This window comes from Onychostoma macrolepis, chromosome 06 (genome assembly GCF_012432095.1).
Source record: "Onychostoma macrolepis isolate SWU-2019 chromosome 06, ASM1243209v1, whole genome shotgun sequence".
Lineage (NCBI taxonomy): Eukaryota > Metazoa > Chordata > Actinopteri > Cypriniformes > Cyprinidae > Onychostoma > Onychostoma macrolepis.
Window position 1 is genome coordinate 24,998,032 of NC_081160.1, and position 17,472 is coordinate 25,015,503.

At 35.9% G+C, this 17,472-nt stretch overlaps 1 protein-coding gene across 2 annotated transcripts in view; it reads left to right on the forward strand.

Annotated features, from left to right (window-relative positions):
* The window catches only part of sema3fa (sema domain, immunoglobulin domain (Ig), short basic domain, secreted, (semaphorin) 3Fa), a 46,540-nt gene that overhangs the window by 14,228 nt on the left and 14,840 nt on the right, over window positions 1–17,472 (forward strand). The window contains exons 1-3 of one of the 2 annotated variants that reach the window (XM_058779576.1): window positions 2,094–2,178; window positions 16,782–16,942; window positions 17,060–17,122. In XM_058779576.1, the coding sequence (XP_058635559.1) occupies window positions 16,853–16,942; window positions 17,060–17,122 (153 nt within the window). In that variant the 5' untranslated portion in view covers window positions 2,094–2,178; window positions 16,782–16,852. Of the gene's footprint in view, window positions 1–2,093; window positions 2,179–16,781; window positions 16,943–17,059; window positions 17,123–17,472 lie in introns of those variants that run through there. The other variant, XM_058779575.1, reaches the window with a different exon arrangement.

Here is a 17,472-nt window from a genome sequence, read left to right on the forward strand (position 1 = left end):
GTTCAGGAGGTCAATGAGATGATGCCGCAGACGCTCCTCTATTTTTGTACTTTGAAGTAAAGGGCTGTGAATGTAGACACCCCTAAGGCTGCATTGGCTCTTCTAGACTTGGCCGCTGTTTCTGTCTGTCTTTCTCTGTCTCTTCTATTCTTTTTGTCCCCTGCTGTCTCATTCCTCTTTTTTGACTCCCTTATTGCTCTTAGTATTTGCCTTACAAAACAAATAGCTCTATTGTTTGTAATTTTTCCCCTTTTATTTTATTCCTGGGTTTTTTTCTTGAATATGAAAATCTGAAGCAATGTTCACTTATTGATAACTACTTTAAGACTATGTCCCTTTATTTATATATATATAAATTAGTGAAGTGGCTTTAAGAAAAGAGCTAGAGCAGTGGAAATTCCCATTTCCACCATCAGGGCAATAATTTCCAATCAACATAAAATGTTATGAAACTGCCTGGAAGAGGACGTGTGTCTATATCTTCCTAATGCACGGTGAGAAGGAGAGTTTGAGTAGCTAAAGACTCTCCAAGGACCACAGCTGGAGAATTGCAGAAAATAGTTGAGTCTCGGGGTCAGAAAACCTTAAAAAAAAAAATTGTCAAACAGCACCTACATCACCACATGTTGTTTGGGAGGGTTTCAAGAAAAAAATCAAGAAAAGAAAACTTTCACCAAAAGACAATCTCCAGCATATTCAGTTGTCAGACACGACTGGAACTTCAAATGGAACTGGCTTCTATGGTCAGATGTAACTAAAAAATTAGCTTTTTAGCAGCAAACACTCAAGATGGGTTTGGTGAACACAGGGATAAAAAGTACCCCATGTGTACAATGAAATATACTGCTGTATTTTTGATGTTGTGTGCCTATATTTCTGCTGGAGGTCCTGGACATCTTGTTTAGACACATGGCATCATGGATTCTATCAAATACCAACAGATAAAAAAATCTAAAAGTGACTGACTCTGTTAGAAATCTTATAATGGGCCATGTTTGGATCTTCCAACTTAAAAACACAAAAAAATGGGTCACTGGGCACAAACCCACACTTCTGCTATGGCCATTTTAGTTCCTTGACCTGCACCCTATAGAAAATGATTGGGGTGAACTGAAGAGGAGAAGCACCAACATGGAGCTGGGAATCTAAAGGGTCTGGAGTGATTCTGGATGAAGGAATGGTCTCTGATCTCTTGTTAGGTGTTCTCTAACCTCATCAGGCATTATAGGAGAAAACTCCTATAATATTTTGGCAAATGGAGGTTTCAAAAAGTATTGAATAAAAGGGTACCATTAATTGTGTCCAATGTGTATTAGAGAAAAACATTTATTTCATAACGATATTTCCCCTCATTTCAAATTCTTATTCTCCAATGAAAGGTTAGATTTTTGTGAATTTTTCAAATAATAGATCAAAAGGATTAACAATGCAGATTTATTTCCACAGCCTTCTTTGATCACATTTACCAAGGGTACCAATAATTCTGACCACGCGTGCGTGTGTGTGTGTGTGTGTATATATATATATATATATATATATATATATATATATATATATATATATGTGTGTGTAAGTGTTTTTAACATAATATAAAATAAAAATTTATTTATATAAATAAAAATGTTTTTAATAAACATTTAAATAATATTAAATATGAATACATTTTATTTTTCTATATTATATAGCTCTGTATGTAGCTCAGTAAGATTTGTGTTAAGTTTTTCAAGAATTGTGTACAACAGCATATTAGTTTTGGTATCAGATTTGCTTTTCTAACAAAACCTTTAAGTTTGTTTTGGACACTGGTGCAATACTGCATTCTGGGAGATAATATGGTGTACTGTGTAAATGAAAATGATACCACCACATACTGCACAACAAATATTTTAATCATGATCACAATTTCTGCTTCTCTTAATTTAATTCATAATCGTCTGCTTGTAGTACTTGTCCAGTGGTTATTTTTCCTGAAAAACATTCCATTATTTTAATTTGCCATTATCCTGAATTGGTTACAAGCTTCAAGCGTTTGTGGTTGTGGTTGTGGTTGCCAGATATCAAGAGTTTAAACCCTCCAATCAGAGCAGTGGTTTCCTTAAGCTTCCCAAACTAGCAACCGTGCACACACACCCTCTCAACATTACGGAAAAGCGCAGCGCTGAAGACACTGGCAAACAAGTGAGTTGGAGTTTAGCAGTCTCTGTTGAGATATAAATGTGCTCAAATAAATGTGCAATACATTATTTTGCTTTTTTTTTAGCAAAGTAATTGTGATTTAACTATTTAACTATTATCATGCAGCCCTACCACCACCATACATTTTTGTGCAAAGTGCTATCCTGACCCTAATGCTCATAGCTGATATCATTCTATTTTCCTCTACAAACTGTGTCACTTTGAACTTTACACACACCTCACCAATGATTCACCAGTGAGGTCTTGGATGAGGTCAGTTTTTGTCCATGCACAGGTGCACGCTTACAAAAAAATCCAGATGAAACTTTGACCGACATGCTGATATTGCTATAGTGAAATATTGCTGACTACAATTGCTCAGGAAATTCACTTTTAATGAAAAAAGATTGTCCCTCTGCTTCTTACATAAGATGGGAATACTCTAGACTCTTTTTAAATCCCAGATTTAAGCTCTTATCACATTTGGATATAAATTGATGTTGACATGTGGGTTACTTTTTTTAAACAGAAGAGAATAATAGATTGATAAGGAAATATTAAGAATTAAAGCAATACAAAGTGTGAACAATCAAATAATTCTATTCAGATCCTTGTCATTCAACTGTTTTGTCATTCAACCCTGTCATTCAAGGGTTCTCAAAGCAAATTCAAATGTTTTACAATCATTAATTTTATCTATATACAGTTATTTTGCAGATATGCAGCATACAACTTGATGGATATGTAATTTCAACTTTGTGTTTCAAAAAATATATATCAGGCTACTGTTTAACAGTCTTTTAAGAAAGCTCTAAAATAACATAGAAGGTCAGCGTAGACATAGATAATCAATTTGCAGGCTGTTTTTAATGATAAACTATTAACACATAAGGGGTCGTACTGTACAAACCTGACTCACTTAGTATGAGACCCCATGATTTAAAAATGTTCCCATTGGATTAGTTTGACATTACTACTTAAACATTAGACAGCAGATGAAAGAACAAAGTTCTGAGAAGCATGTCAAATATGTCTGCCAGAGGAAGTAGCGAGTCTTTTGGGATGGAGCCTGACAAGAGATTTTATTAATTGTGGTCTGATTCAGTTCAGTACTTGGACAGGATATTGGATCATATTTTCACCTCTAAAGACTTTCAGAGCCTTACGCTATAGAAACGGTAAAGCTATAAAGTCAAAATCATCACTCTTACAGACACATTCAGGTTAAAACCACAAGCTTGAGTATTATCATCCCTCGACAGTTCGAAAAATAGCACATGGGCCAGATGATTTAAAAAAAAATCTTTTTACAGCTGAGATTTACAGCTTGAATCTCGAGTCTGTCAAACTGGTCCCATTGGAGGCAAAATAGGTATGCTAAACCATACCTTTTGCTGAAAAAAAAAAAAAAAAAAGGCACAAACAGATGTGAAATAGGAGAGCAAGAAAGATTTTGTGCATATGTCCCAACGTTCAAACCATCCCACAGTTCATAGTCCGTTTGTGAGTCTCCTGTAAGCTGAGAACGCATTGACTCGATAACAAGATGGAAATGTAGATGGGATGTATTGGGAAAAAGAGCGTAATAGGATAAGAGAGGTGCATGCTGGAGAGACGCCAGGAGGAATGTGTTAGGTGTCTGTCTAGAGTTGGCTAACATCTGTTTCTGCGATTTTTGAACGTGATGTCTGCACTGCCTGCTGATTTTGTTACAGAGAGAATCAAGTGAAAACATATTTACTGCTCTCCAAGATGCTTCTCTGATGTGTTTGTGTGTGTGTGTGTGTGTGTGTGTGTGTGTGTTGGGTGGCTACCCACGAGTGCATTGTAATCACCTTTATAAAATTGTAACTTAAATGTTTCTATTTTTCAATTAGTATAAGTGCAAACTTTATGAAAAAGTGAAAACTAGGACTACACCATCTACAGCAGGGTTCCTCAAATCTTACCCTGGAGGTTCAATCCACTGCAGAGTTTAGCTCCAACACTGATCAAACTCACCTGTCTGTGATTTTCTAATGATCCTGAAGACATTGATTAGCATGTTCAGGTGTGTTTGATTAGGGTTACAGCTAAACTCTGTAGGAAAGTGGATCTCGAGGTCCAGATTTGAGGAGCCCTGATCTACAGTATTTAATAAAATTGATAAAAATGAAATAGTTGACAAAAATGCCATTGTTGTCTGTGCTTCAAAGAGATAGCTTGCCCATAAATAAAAATCTGTCACCATTTACTCTCATGTTGTTCCAAACCTTAAAGGCTTGGTTTCTTATACAGAACATGTAAAAAGGATATTTTGAAGAATGTTTCAACTGTTTGTGTCCAAACAGTGAAAGTCAGTGAGGTCCAAAGCAAGATTAGATCCCACTGACCTTTTGTGTTACACAGAATAAAGTCATGGAAGTTTAGAATGACATGTGGATGATTAAATAATAACAATTTTCATATATTGCATACAGTGCATAGCATATATTTACATTTTTTTTGTTTGTTAGCATTCAATCAGCACATTGTTTAAAGGAGAGTGTTAGACGAACTCAAGGCCACACAGATGCAGAAAGCTCTGCAGATTTCCTCAGATTTTGAACAGCCGTTATTACTTATACACATTCCCTACTCTTAGCATGTTTGTTTATTAAAGATATTGGACACATTTGTTGTGTATTGTAGTACTCTTAGCTTTGTTTATCAGATTTGACCACATTTAAACCCATTTCTACAGATTTCTCCCTCCAAAATAACCCAGAAAATGTGCATGCTGCACAAGATGTGGAAAAACATGCATTTCAACTGCTTGGCATATTTATCTGTTCAATTAATTGATTGAAATAGTAATCAACAGTTTAACAATGATCAGAATAGCTGTTAGCTGCAGTTGTTAAATACAGATGTTTCTAATCCTTAAAGGGATAGTTCACCCAAAAATGAAAATTTGATGTTTATCTGCTTACCCCCAGGGCATCCAAGATGGATGAACACAAACGAAGATTTTTAACTCAAACCATTGCAGTCTATCAGTCATATAATGGCAGTCAATGGGACCCACGGCTTTGAGAGTCAAAAAAAACATACACCGACAAAACCAAATTAAACCCTGCGGCTCGTGATGATACATTGAGGTCTTAAGACACGAAACAATCGATCTGTGCAAGAAACTGAACAGTATTTATATAATTTTTTACCTCTGATCCACCGCAATGTCCAACTGTCCTGAGCGCGTTCACAATAGCCGGCGTGTTATAAATACTATTATATAAATTAGGGCTGTCAATCGATTACATTTTTTAAAACGTGATTAATCGCATGATTGTCATGAGTTAACTCGTGATTAATCGCAACTTAATCACACTTTTTTTATTTGTTCTAAATGTACCTTAAATTAATACTTTTCAAGTTTTTAATACTCTAATCAACGTGGGCATGGACAAATATGGATGCTTTATGTAAATGTATGTTTTTTATTATTGAAACCATAGACAACATAGAGCATGAAGACTAGACGTTTCAAAGGTCATAGATGTTTTTCAAAGAACTTGTTCATGTCTATTAGACACATGAAAAAAGAAATACGAGGTTCCCATTACTTCTCTTTCTTTGCACTGAGCAATTTACTGACACAAACCTGTTTACATTTTCACAGGACAGGGCAGCTCACTTCTGAAAATGCAAAATGTACATTTATTATTTATTATTAGATTTGTTTGCCTCTCTGTGCCCACAAACTGTATTTTGATGCAGCTAAATTCTCAATAAAACTGTTTTCATTAATATATTTTACTGTTTCTGTTGTCAGACGACGGAATGAATATGAAATAGTGACTGAAACACGACCCATTAAGACTAGGCCACATAACCAGCTCTCCTTTCCAAGATGTTAATCTGCACAAAAATCCTGATAATCAAGCCGTCGTCTGATAAAATCAAGTACACATAAGATAATGACAATAGCTGTGCTGTGATTTCGGCTATACTTGCATGTAAACTTCAAGAAGCAACATAATATCTGTGTTCAACTGAAAGTGCTGCTCCTCTCCGCTGCTCGCTGAACAATGCAGACACACAGAGAGAGAGAGAAAGGGGTGTGTGTGTGCGCTGGGACAGCAAGACCTTGCGCTCGTTCGGCAGTACCAGCGAGTCTCAGAAACTAAATACGATTTGGGCAAACCCTAAATATTTGTCGCTAGGCACTTGGGGGATGGGGGGGGGTCGCTAAAGGGGTCTGCAAAGTCACTAAGTTGGCAACACTGTGCATCTCCATTTCTCCAACTACAGGCTAGGCCACGGGTCAAACAGAAAATGCGTGCTGCGTTAATTGCGCGTTAAAAAATTAGTGCTGTTAAAATGAATTTGCATTAACTTTGACAGCACTAACATAAATACTATATATATATATATAAATACTGTTCAGTTTCTTGCACAGACCAATTGTTTTGTGTCTCAAGACCTCAATGTATCGTCACGAGCCGCAAGCAGATAAACATCAAATTTTCATTTTTGGGTGAACTATCCCTTTAAAGCATAGTGGCAATACTCAAAAGAAGCATTTTGACTAAGGAAAATTATATAATTGGCAATAGTGCTTGAGAATCCAAACACAGAAAGAAAGAAAGAGTGTATTTGAACTTCCTTATCAAAATGTCCCAATTAAGTCCTCATGTTGAGACTTTGCTCAGCGATTTCCCACGTCATAACTCCTGAAGACTGATCATGTTGACTTTGCCAGTGAAAGCATACCTTATTAATCCCTATCATTTCATTTTTTTCTTTCTTGTTTTCCTTCACAGGCCGTTTATCACAAGCTTGTTTCATTTGGCTCGTGAATTCAATTAGTTAACCGAACAAGAGACAATCCCATTAGATAATTTCATGGCTGGTTTGGATTTAATTGGCTGTAACATGGATTAAATGATTGGTTTTATTAAAACATGTAAGGTGATCCATTTTTATGGGGGCACATCTAACCTCTGGGACTATCTGTTGCAGATGTCAAACCAGCAAAAGAAAGAAGAAAAATAAGATGTTTTTTCTCCTCGCTGAAGCTTGTTAACTTTTTCCATTCACTGACTGTGATTTTTAAATGCACTTTATTCTCTCGCTCTTTTCATGTTAATCTCCATCATGCTAATAATAGGAATTTAGCCACTTTGAGACACTCGCTATTCTGTTTTTTTCATCTGCTCCTTCTGTTTCTGCTGGATATTGTCAGCTAAAGTGCCTCTAGAAGAGCTGGTGTTGGACACGGAGAGCTTAATGCAACAAAGGAAGAGCAGAACTAAAGAGAAGTTCAATGCCATCTCTCTGTGAACATCTTTGTTGTCAGGGCTCAGAGGTCATGGGGTCACTGGAAAGGACTGCCAGCTTGTCTGTCAAATGAGAAAGGGGCTTTAGCCCTAAAGCTCAAGCTCGCCTTTAGTGGGCGGGGTTAGCTTGTCTGTCATCATGAACTGCAAAGAGGCAGTAATCCATTGGCTTGTCAAGCTGTCAATCAGTTTAGCATAGCATGGGGTATTATGTATTTATGCAGAAGATAAAAGCTAGAGACTGCTCTCTTAATCAGAATGGTTTTCAGTGTGCAATGACTCTGCATTTCTTTTTTTATTGAAATTCCTTCTTTATTGAAATTGAGCTGTTGTGGGTTAGTTTTTCTCCATTTACTCTTGTCAGTGTCTAGAGGTGATGGCCATTTGAATTGTAATTAAGTCTTACATGCTCAATCTGCCAAAAGCCACTTTGATTGCCCCTCACAAATATACTGGAACTTTTGGCGTTAATAAGAGTGAAAATTAGGCCACTTTTTGTCTTTAATTCATTGTGTCCTAAAAGCAAAGTGTCTGTCTTTTGGCATATAGCTTTTATAGGACATATGTGAACAAATGGGATTTGAACTACATTTTAAATGTAGTACATAGTATTTTAATGCATTTATGTAGTGCTTTAAATGTAAACAGCTTTGCCTTTAAATTATTAATTTAGCTTTTAACCAAATGCAACCCCCCCCCCCAAAAAAAACAAGCAATATTATCACTGTCAAAAAAATTAAGGTTAAAAATTTGCTTTCTGCAGAAATATAATTCAAAACAAATATTTGGATTTTAAAATGCCTTTTAAAATGCAATATGATCAAGCAATATGAGGTCTTTACCAACTCAAGGATATAGAAAATAAATATAATGTTGATGCAGTAGAAATTCACAAATTGTGCAAACATACACTTCTATAAAATACCAAAACACAATAATATTTTTCTGTGTGTATAAACCTTTATATTTTCTTCCTTTCCACATGTGAATTTACATCTTTCTGGCATATCGCCTAATTTATTGTCTTTAAGATGGCTTGCTGCCGGCATCAGTCCTTATTAAATAGAGTCATTCCATGCAGGCTTTTTCTCACAGGCATTTGACTGCCTTAAGTGGTTAATATGCATTTTGATTGACACCTCCTATGGGGGGTGGGGGAACGCTTTCCAATTCTTATGGTCTCTCTCCCATGAGACTGAGCTACATATGTTAATGTGTTTCAGTTTGCACATGTGTGTGTGTTTGTGCATGCGAGAGTGGGAGAAATGGTGAAATGATAAGAGACACTTATGCATTCTGGTTGTTTTTATTACACTGTATGTTGGCATTGTGATGCATATCACGCTGTGTCTTTGAGATCCTCTGCTTTTGAATAAAGCATGGCACCAGAGCGTTAGTGCCATGTCTAGAAATTGGTTTTGAGAACTAGCATATGTCCTATAGATGATGCTGCATTGCACTGACAATTATTGAGGGTGTAAATATACACAACCCACCTCGCTGAAAATGAAGGTTAATGATAGTGTTACATTATACTGTAAAAAATGTGGGTTACACTTGATTTTAAGGTGTCCTTATTACAGTGTAATTATACATTTAAGTACTGAATAATATTAATTAACTACTTGTACTTAATATATGGTTAGAATTAGGGTTTGGCTTAGGGTTACTTGCATGTAGGGTAATTATGCATAATTTATTGTTATTATAATAGTAAGTACATGTAACGTGTAACAAGGACACCTTAAATTAAAGTGTTACCAAAATGTGTAAAAATTGTACCTTTAATAGTAAAACATCTTGTCACTGGGGCAGTACACTTGAAGCTTTGTAAAAGCTTTTCTTCTAAAAATGTATTTATTTTTTTACACTGAGTGAATAATGGAAAATGAAAATAAATCATTAACTTACATTTATTGTTATTCTTACATGAAACACAAAAGAACATATTTAGCAGAATGTCCGGGCTTCTTTTATTCAATAGAATAAAAATCTTGAAAAAGGTGTAAAATTATGAAAGATGGATTGATGATAAAGATAGAAACAGGAAGCACAGCACACTTGACACCATCAGTAAAGCGGAGGAGGAGAAATCGCACTCCAAATTCTCATGGACACATACATGGAATGATTGAATGTAAACTGAGGCTAAATGAGTTTAGAGCGACATTAAGGTATGCAGACCAAGACTTTTAATTTGTGCATGAACTATGCCTTTAAAACCACTGCCTGTCCCTGCTTTTTACAGCATTCACAGTGAAGCCAAAGACAGAGGCGAAAGGAACTCAATGAAATGAGTGCACCGCAACGGCCAAATCAAAGCTTACAGGCTCTCTCACACACTCCTAATCAGCAGGCGAGCAGTGGCTGCTGCTTTCAAATGCTTGTTTCTCGCTTGTCACATGCCATTAAGGTCTTCTGCTTGGTTACGGGTCACTATGACTATTCACTCCCGTTATGACCTGTCCCTTGTTTCCAAGCAACAGAGGTCAAGTGGATGTGTGCTGAGTATCCAGTAGGCAACCCACTGACCCCACCTTTAATGACCCCGGCTGGAGTTTTAGTTAGTTCTAGTGTGTATGATAACCTCTGTGACCTCTTGACCCTGATCTAGCTAACTGGCGTAGCCATTGTGTGTTGAGTGGTTTTGTGGTGTCAGAGAGACGGACACCAAACTAAAGCACAATAGAGTTGTGAAAAGACTGCTTTTCACACTCCAGCAGGTTAATTTAAAATAAGTGGATACTGAACAAACAAAAAGGGCTTGCTTGCTTGCTTTCTTCCTTAGTTTTATTGAAAATGCTTCCCAAGATTCCTGAGATACACCCTGGCATAATCAACAAAGTCTCTGGGAATTTGTGATTTGGTAAGCAGTATTTCACTTATCCAGATCAGAATCTCTTTTCTTTAAGATCTCTTGCATACATCAGAGCATTGAAACCAGGATACAAGATTGAATGTCACAGCCTTTTACAAGTTACTTCAACTCAAGTGTTGCCAATTTGAAAACGGGTCAGGAGACAAAACCAAGATAAAAGTAAGGTCCTTGTGTACAGCTTTGTGAAAGATAATGCTTTCTGAATTGGTCATTCACTTCAGAGAATGATGTTGTAGCAATAGGCATGCTTGAGACATATTTCAAATTTGTTCATCAATATTTCTGTATTTGATATAGTAATATATCACACACATATTATACAATAATATGTGTGTGTGTGTGTGTGTGTATATATATATATATATATATATATATATATATATATATATATATATATATAAATATAAATATAAATATAAAAAGTATCATGGTTTCTGCAAAAAATGTCTTATCATAAGACCTGTTCACAGAAATAGCGAATTTGCAATCCCTGTATAAATAGTTATAATAGGAATGCTCTATAAAACATAATAAATAAAAGACTTTTAGCTTCCTTAAGCTAGATACTATTAAAAAAAAACATAAATAAGTGAAGAAAAATTATCTTTAACATCTGCATTTACATTCTTCTTTATTTAACACTCTCACCTGACCCAGAAAAAGTAGCAGAAGATAGAAAGATATAGAGATGAGAGTGTGAAAGTGAGAGAGATTGAGTGAGAAGGATCAGAATTATCCATCATCTCTTTCCTGGTATGTAGATACAAACTCACTGAAAAAAGAATCTGAAGAAAACTAGAGGCAAAATGAAAGTCCAGGCTGAATGCGCTACAAAAATAATTTTCTTAATCAGTTTTTTTTCCCCCTGACAAAAACCATCTTTAAAATGAAATAAAAAAATAAATAAAAAAAATTATGCAAGTCTTGATTCAGACATGATCTTGAATTTCTTTTGTTCTAATAAGATTTTTCTCTTGCTTTAAGCTTAAACCTCACAATTCTTTTTTAGATTAAAAAAATAGAAAACCATTTGCTAACTTAAAATTGAAGATATGTTCTCTGAATTGTTTTGATGTTTTGTTATTTTTATGGTTTTTGAAGTGCCACTACTAAACGCAGGCGGGATGACCGATCTGGTGTTGAAACACATTAAAAAGGAAAAAGATTAAAGGAGAGAAGGAAACTGAGGGAAGATCTCTGATTGCGTTTCTCATTGGAATGCTTATTGAAAGATCTGCCGCAACCATCAGATTTACCAATATGATAACACTGAACAGGAAGAGGAGCTGGGCTTATCTGTGTCTGTTTGTTGACAACCTCATTTAAGACGAACCATCCCAGAGATATCAGAAGATAGTGAGATAAACACCTCAAGGTCTTCTAACACGTTTGCGTGTTTGAGTGTAGAGTGGAAGCTAATCAGGGTCATCAGACAAGGCTATGTTGGATGCATGCAATGGGAAATGGGTTTTTTTGGTCACGAAAACTCAGAAAAGCTTTTTATGAATGGACTTGCCTCATAATTTCACAGCATTAAAGCTATTTAGCCAGCTAAATTGAATTTATGCTACTCAACAGCAAGATTTAGCACACCAACAATATGATGCAACTTAAAAAAGATCAGAATTGTAGCATTTTTGTGTGTGTGTGCGTGTGTGTACTTTATTGCTGCTTTAGGGAAATTATACTGCCAAAGCTACGTTATTTTGAAAACAGCTTAACTGCTAACAAGCTGTTGACAATTAAAGCTAAATTGTTAGCGTAGCTACTTTTATTTCATTTCTCCACAACACTAACTAGCATTGTTTTTCACACATTGGTTCCCACACTTTATTTAACACCTGAAAAGGAGTGATACAGTTTGTTTAACTGTTCGCCAAGCCTAAGCCTGATTCTTCAAGCACATTAAGTGATATGAATCAATAATCTGAGGTGTTGTTTTTGGCTATGTTCAGTACACAAGACAGAATGAGAAAGGTCAGGGCTTACCAGACATACCATACATAATAGACTGTCACATCAAATCCTGATGTAAAATAAATAGGCCTAACTATAGTGTATTATGGGCTGTGATCTTATGAAAACACATTCTGACATCTTTAATAAGCTCTTTAAACTAGAGCAAGGACTTTGGGTCATCGCACCAAATGGAGCCGTGGCCTGTTAATTATTACCATGTTTCTGCTGCTAGGCTGCTGTTTGTGAAAAGGGAGAAATGAAGAGTTTTAAGAAATAATTCACTGTAGGATCGTATGGGTCAGGGTAACACGTGGTGCTCGATTTGTCGTTGAGTGTGCGCCTGTGTCTGTGAGCGTGATCTATGACCCTCACTCTCACTGAAACTGTGGGCCAAAGCAAACAGCGGCTCCCACCAATCCCTGAGGGGAGACTCCCAACCGTAGAGATTCACACACCCCATCTCCTCCTCTCTTTCTTCATCTGTGCTATTTTGGTTCTCTTATTCCTGCTATGTTCTTTCAATTCATCATTCTTCTCCCCAGTTCACTCTTTCTTTGTCTTATTTCTCATATGCTTTATAAGTTCTCCTCATATGAGGAGCATTTCCCCTTAGGTCCATGATACTAAACAGACTGCCAAAGAATTTGGTCACTGAAGCCACGAACATTTTTATGTCTTTGGAGTATATATCAATTTTATTTTATTTTATTATTGGTTATATTATTATTGCTTCAGTGTTCAGAAGTCCTTTATGTGTCTTTGCTGGTTTATTTTCTTTTCTTTTATTCAATGAACACTATTCAATCAAAACATTTAACAAAAAGGCTGTTGAAAATATGAAACAATAAATGTAACGTTCATGAATACAAACTAAAAATCCTTTGACACTTTCCAGTTGTCAAGTTTTGTGGAACATTAATACAATGAATACCTTTGGTTATTCTGCTGGCAGCTGTATTAACTTAAGGAAAACTGGATACTTGTTTTGATATGTGACTTAAATGTCCAAAATATTATTACATTTGTCTTGTAAAAAGTCGGGCAGTGTATTTTCAGTTTTGTGTGCAATGCCACTCAAACTGTGAAAGTTTAAACGTAGTGAAACGATTTACACTAAGAGCTTATCAGTAAAAGTAGTATGACACTTTTATCTTTTTAATTAATGGAACCAAGAATGAAAGGGAAAGTGAATTTGGAGGTCAGATGTGACTCTGTGGATGCTTCAAGTACAGGTCTTTAAATGCTTTTCTAAACCTTTACAATTATTTACAGGCCCACTTAAAATGAAGTTACTTGACATGTACGTATACCATATGAGATACATGTATTTAAAATGTTGCTTAATTGGTCACTGGCTTTATTTATGTATATATTGTGTTGCAGATTAAATATCATGATTTCTGAAATAGTAGAGTACCTCTACCATACACTCGGCAAGTTGTAAGTTTGTTTGCCCTTATTTGTCATAAGATTTTGATGGACAGATGAGAGAGAAAAAAGATGTTTTATCTGTGTGGTTTGATTAAATCCTTTGCTTTAATCACCCTGTCCTGTCTTCCCAGAAGATAAGGATGATGGAGTAATCCTCTGTCAGGGATGAGGGCTGTTAAAATCAATGCCTCATACACATGATGAACGTGAGAGGAAAGTTTTCATTCAGTTAAAGTCACGCGCACACACAACTCAATGAGAGCAGACTCCCTCCATCATATTCCATCCACCGTCCTTCAACCGGTCACTCAAATCCATGCGAGCTGTCAAGTGACAGCCCTTTGAAGCCAAGAGATAAGGGCTAATCTTCAAGTGATCGTTTAGGTTGGACAGCTGAAGGTAAAGCTCAATCTCCAAAGATAAAGTTAAACGTTTGTGTGTATGTGCTAGATTAAATTTAGTTGGCTCTGCAGACAGTAGATACTAAAGTAGTACTAAAAACTAGTTGCTCCAGATGTCCTTCAAGTGTCTTTGCTGGTTTTGTATCTCTTTTAAAATAAGTAGTTCTTACATTTAAATCAAGTTATAAAACTTCTGAACTAAAATTGGCCTTACATTAAGAACTTGTTCTCTGACACAAGCCAATTCAAGTCTGTTTTCAGATCTAATATGTTATTGTGTTTTATTGTGCCAGTACATATCTTGCTATCAATAAAAAAGCAACTATTTTCTTTATAGAGATTGTTACTAGACTGCATTATTAGTGATGGCAAAGACACAGACTTGCTTGAGAACTTGTTGGAACATGGTGGACCTGCCCTTGTGCTTAATTAGAACCCTGAAATGAAAGAGATCAGGAATTCTAGCTATGTGCCAGGAATGCCCACACAGGTAAATGAGATTTTATGTTGTCTGCGGCCCCGTGCTAAATCTCTCTGTATAAGAGTGGAGTAGATTGTGTCTTCTGATAGAACGTTCATATACTGGTACTTTGCAGAGACGGTTGCTTCTCTATGGCTGGCACATTCCACTACATTACCAAACTTCCAAGCAGAATCTTCTGCCGAGCTTGACTGTTGGATCTTGTTATAAAATTATTATTTTAAAATAAACTCTTTCCTGTCATAAATAAGTCCATTTCTTTTTATGAGACAGTGTTTAGGGAAAGTAAAATTGGAGATGTTATTATGTCATTTTTGTCTAAAGGAAAATTAGGGAGTTGGTGAGAAAATGATATACTATGATTTATTTATACGTATTGTTCAAATTTCATAAATTATCATTATTGCTATACAAACCACAAACAATTACCAAGTCAAAAAGTAAGCCTAGGCTGCATTTATCCTATTTTCAAAGTGTTTTGTTACATCTATGTAGACATCATGTTCTTGTGGTTGTATTAGAGACTATTTCGTTCATTTTTGAAAAACTTTGATGGCACTTTTCCATTCTTTGGGCCTTGAGCAATCAGAAATTATGTCTTTTTAAACGTGGTTATGTGGTTTGGTGTCTCTTTTCATTATGGATTTGCAAATTTGACCTTGGGCTGCTAAGTGTAAGCATGTGCTTCAGAATTTTAGCACAGATCTGTTTCACAATAGAATGGGGAATTGTTACAGTAAGATTTGGAATTGCAGTTGTGCTTAGCCAATTTTTGCTTTATATGATTTGCCAGCTATCTGCAATTAATTATTTCTTCCTCCACCATAAAGTTGATTCTCAAGTAGACCTTATCAGAGACAGAAGCCAATATGTTGTCCCTACATTCTTCAAAGGTTTCCTTCAGCATGCTCACTCTGCAATAGTGGAACATCTGACACAGTCCTCTGTGATCATCCAAAGGGACAGCGCTATGAACTCTATGAACCATATTGGGTCATGATATCTAATATCATGAGAATTTAGGAATCAAAACATTATAGTACACGATGAAAAATGGATATTCATTTTGAGGTTTGCTGAAATTACATGTAGCAGTGTTATTAAATTATTAGTGTCTTTGAAGACTAACATTAGATTGCAAAAAGCTAATCTAAATACAGAAATAAAAGAAAAGAGCATGCATAGTTAATATCCAGTATCGCTGCAATGCATCAAAGTCTCTCACAGACCACATACTATACTCAGTTTCCTACAAAGAGAACCAAGCTTGTTGGGGTAAGAGGAAAATAAAGCGTGACACCCCAGTATTGGTAGTAGAATTTAAATATAAGACCCAGGGAGGCCCCACGAGAACTCTCAGAGAGCCAAAAATCCCTAAGAAATCCACCCTGTAAAAACAGGACTGTAACAATAATAATAACAAAGGACGTAGGAATGTAGCCAGGGCATTGAACCTCAGGGAAACACCCCAGACTGGTCATATCCATACAGCTGTACAGATGCTGTTTTATTGAGGAACTACTGTGACTTGGCAACACTTGTGGTGTTTGGATTAATTGTATGTGAGTCCTTGTAGAGTTTGCAGATTTGGAGCGTGGCTATGCATCCAATAGAAAGCCTATTATATTTAATAAATCTTTTGAGGTGTTGGTAAGCATTCAGGCTGCTTCTTTTATTTTGTTTTCATTATCTTTAATGTTCATAATCCCAAAGAGTTGCATTTAACTTATTGCACTGACAAGTCCATGTGTTCTGTATGAATTCCAGAAACTACTTAGTAAAACAAATGGGGAATAAAACACTGCGACCAACAGTCCAGAGACACTCTGGCCTCCTATGCTGAGCATTGTGGGTTCAAGTCCCATCTGGGTTGAGTTTATAGAGCTGTGTAGTTCAAATAGCCATAACCCAACAATGGCTTAACCAATCTTGTGAGTTAGGTGTGGAAACTTGTTGGAAGTTTTTGTAATTACATTTGGTGCTGCTAGTGGCAAAACTGATACCCTTCAGCGTTTCTATAACCATATAAAAGGCACTTTTATTACAAAAAAACAATCTCACTTGGAAAGATTTTCTTTTTTCCTTGTTTGTGTGTCACTTTATATCAAAGCATGTGCTAATTAAATAAATGGATTCTTTCACTTTGTCCTTTTTAGAGCTGAAGTCTACTGGAACTGCCCATCACTTTGCCTTTCTGCTCAACTCGACGGACTACAGAATCCTTCGTATGGACGAGGACCATGATCGCATGTACGTGGGCAGCAAGGACTACATCCTTTCACTAGACCTGAACGACATCAACAAAGAGCCCCTCATAGTAAGAGTTCTAAGTTACACAAAACAGATTGCAACAAATCAAACTCTAAGCAAGGCTTGGCAGTAGTAAATCTGGTCAGTAGATTAGGATGATTGACGTTTGTGTCTTTCTCTTCAGATTCACTGGCCTGTGGCTCCTCAGAGGAGGACTGAGTGTGTCCTCTCAGGAAAAGACATCAATGTAAGAATCCACAATTGGATATTCTTTTCTGCTGTATTTATTTATCAAACTTTGGTGTCGGAAAGATTTTTTTAGGGAAATTAATTACTTTAATTTAGAAAGGACACAGTAAATCGATTCAAAGTGACAAAAGATTCATTTCAAACAAATGCTGTTCTTTTGATCTTTCTATTCATCACGTTTTATTTTGAAATATATTAAAATAAAAAAAACAGTTGTATTAAATTGTAATATTTCACAATATTACTGTTTTATAGAAAGCATAGGAAAATTTTAACGACACCAATAATATTCTGAATGGTAGTATGTAAATATAATGTATTTTATAATATAATAATATATTTTTTTAT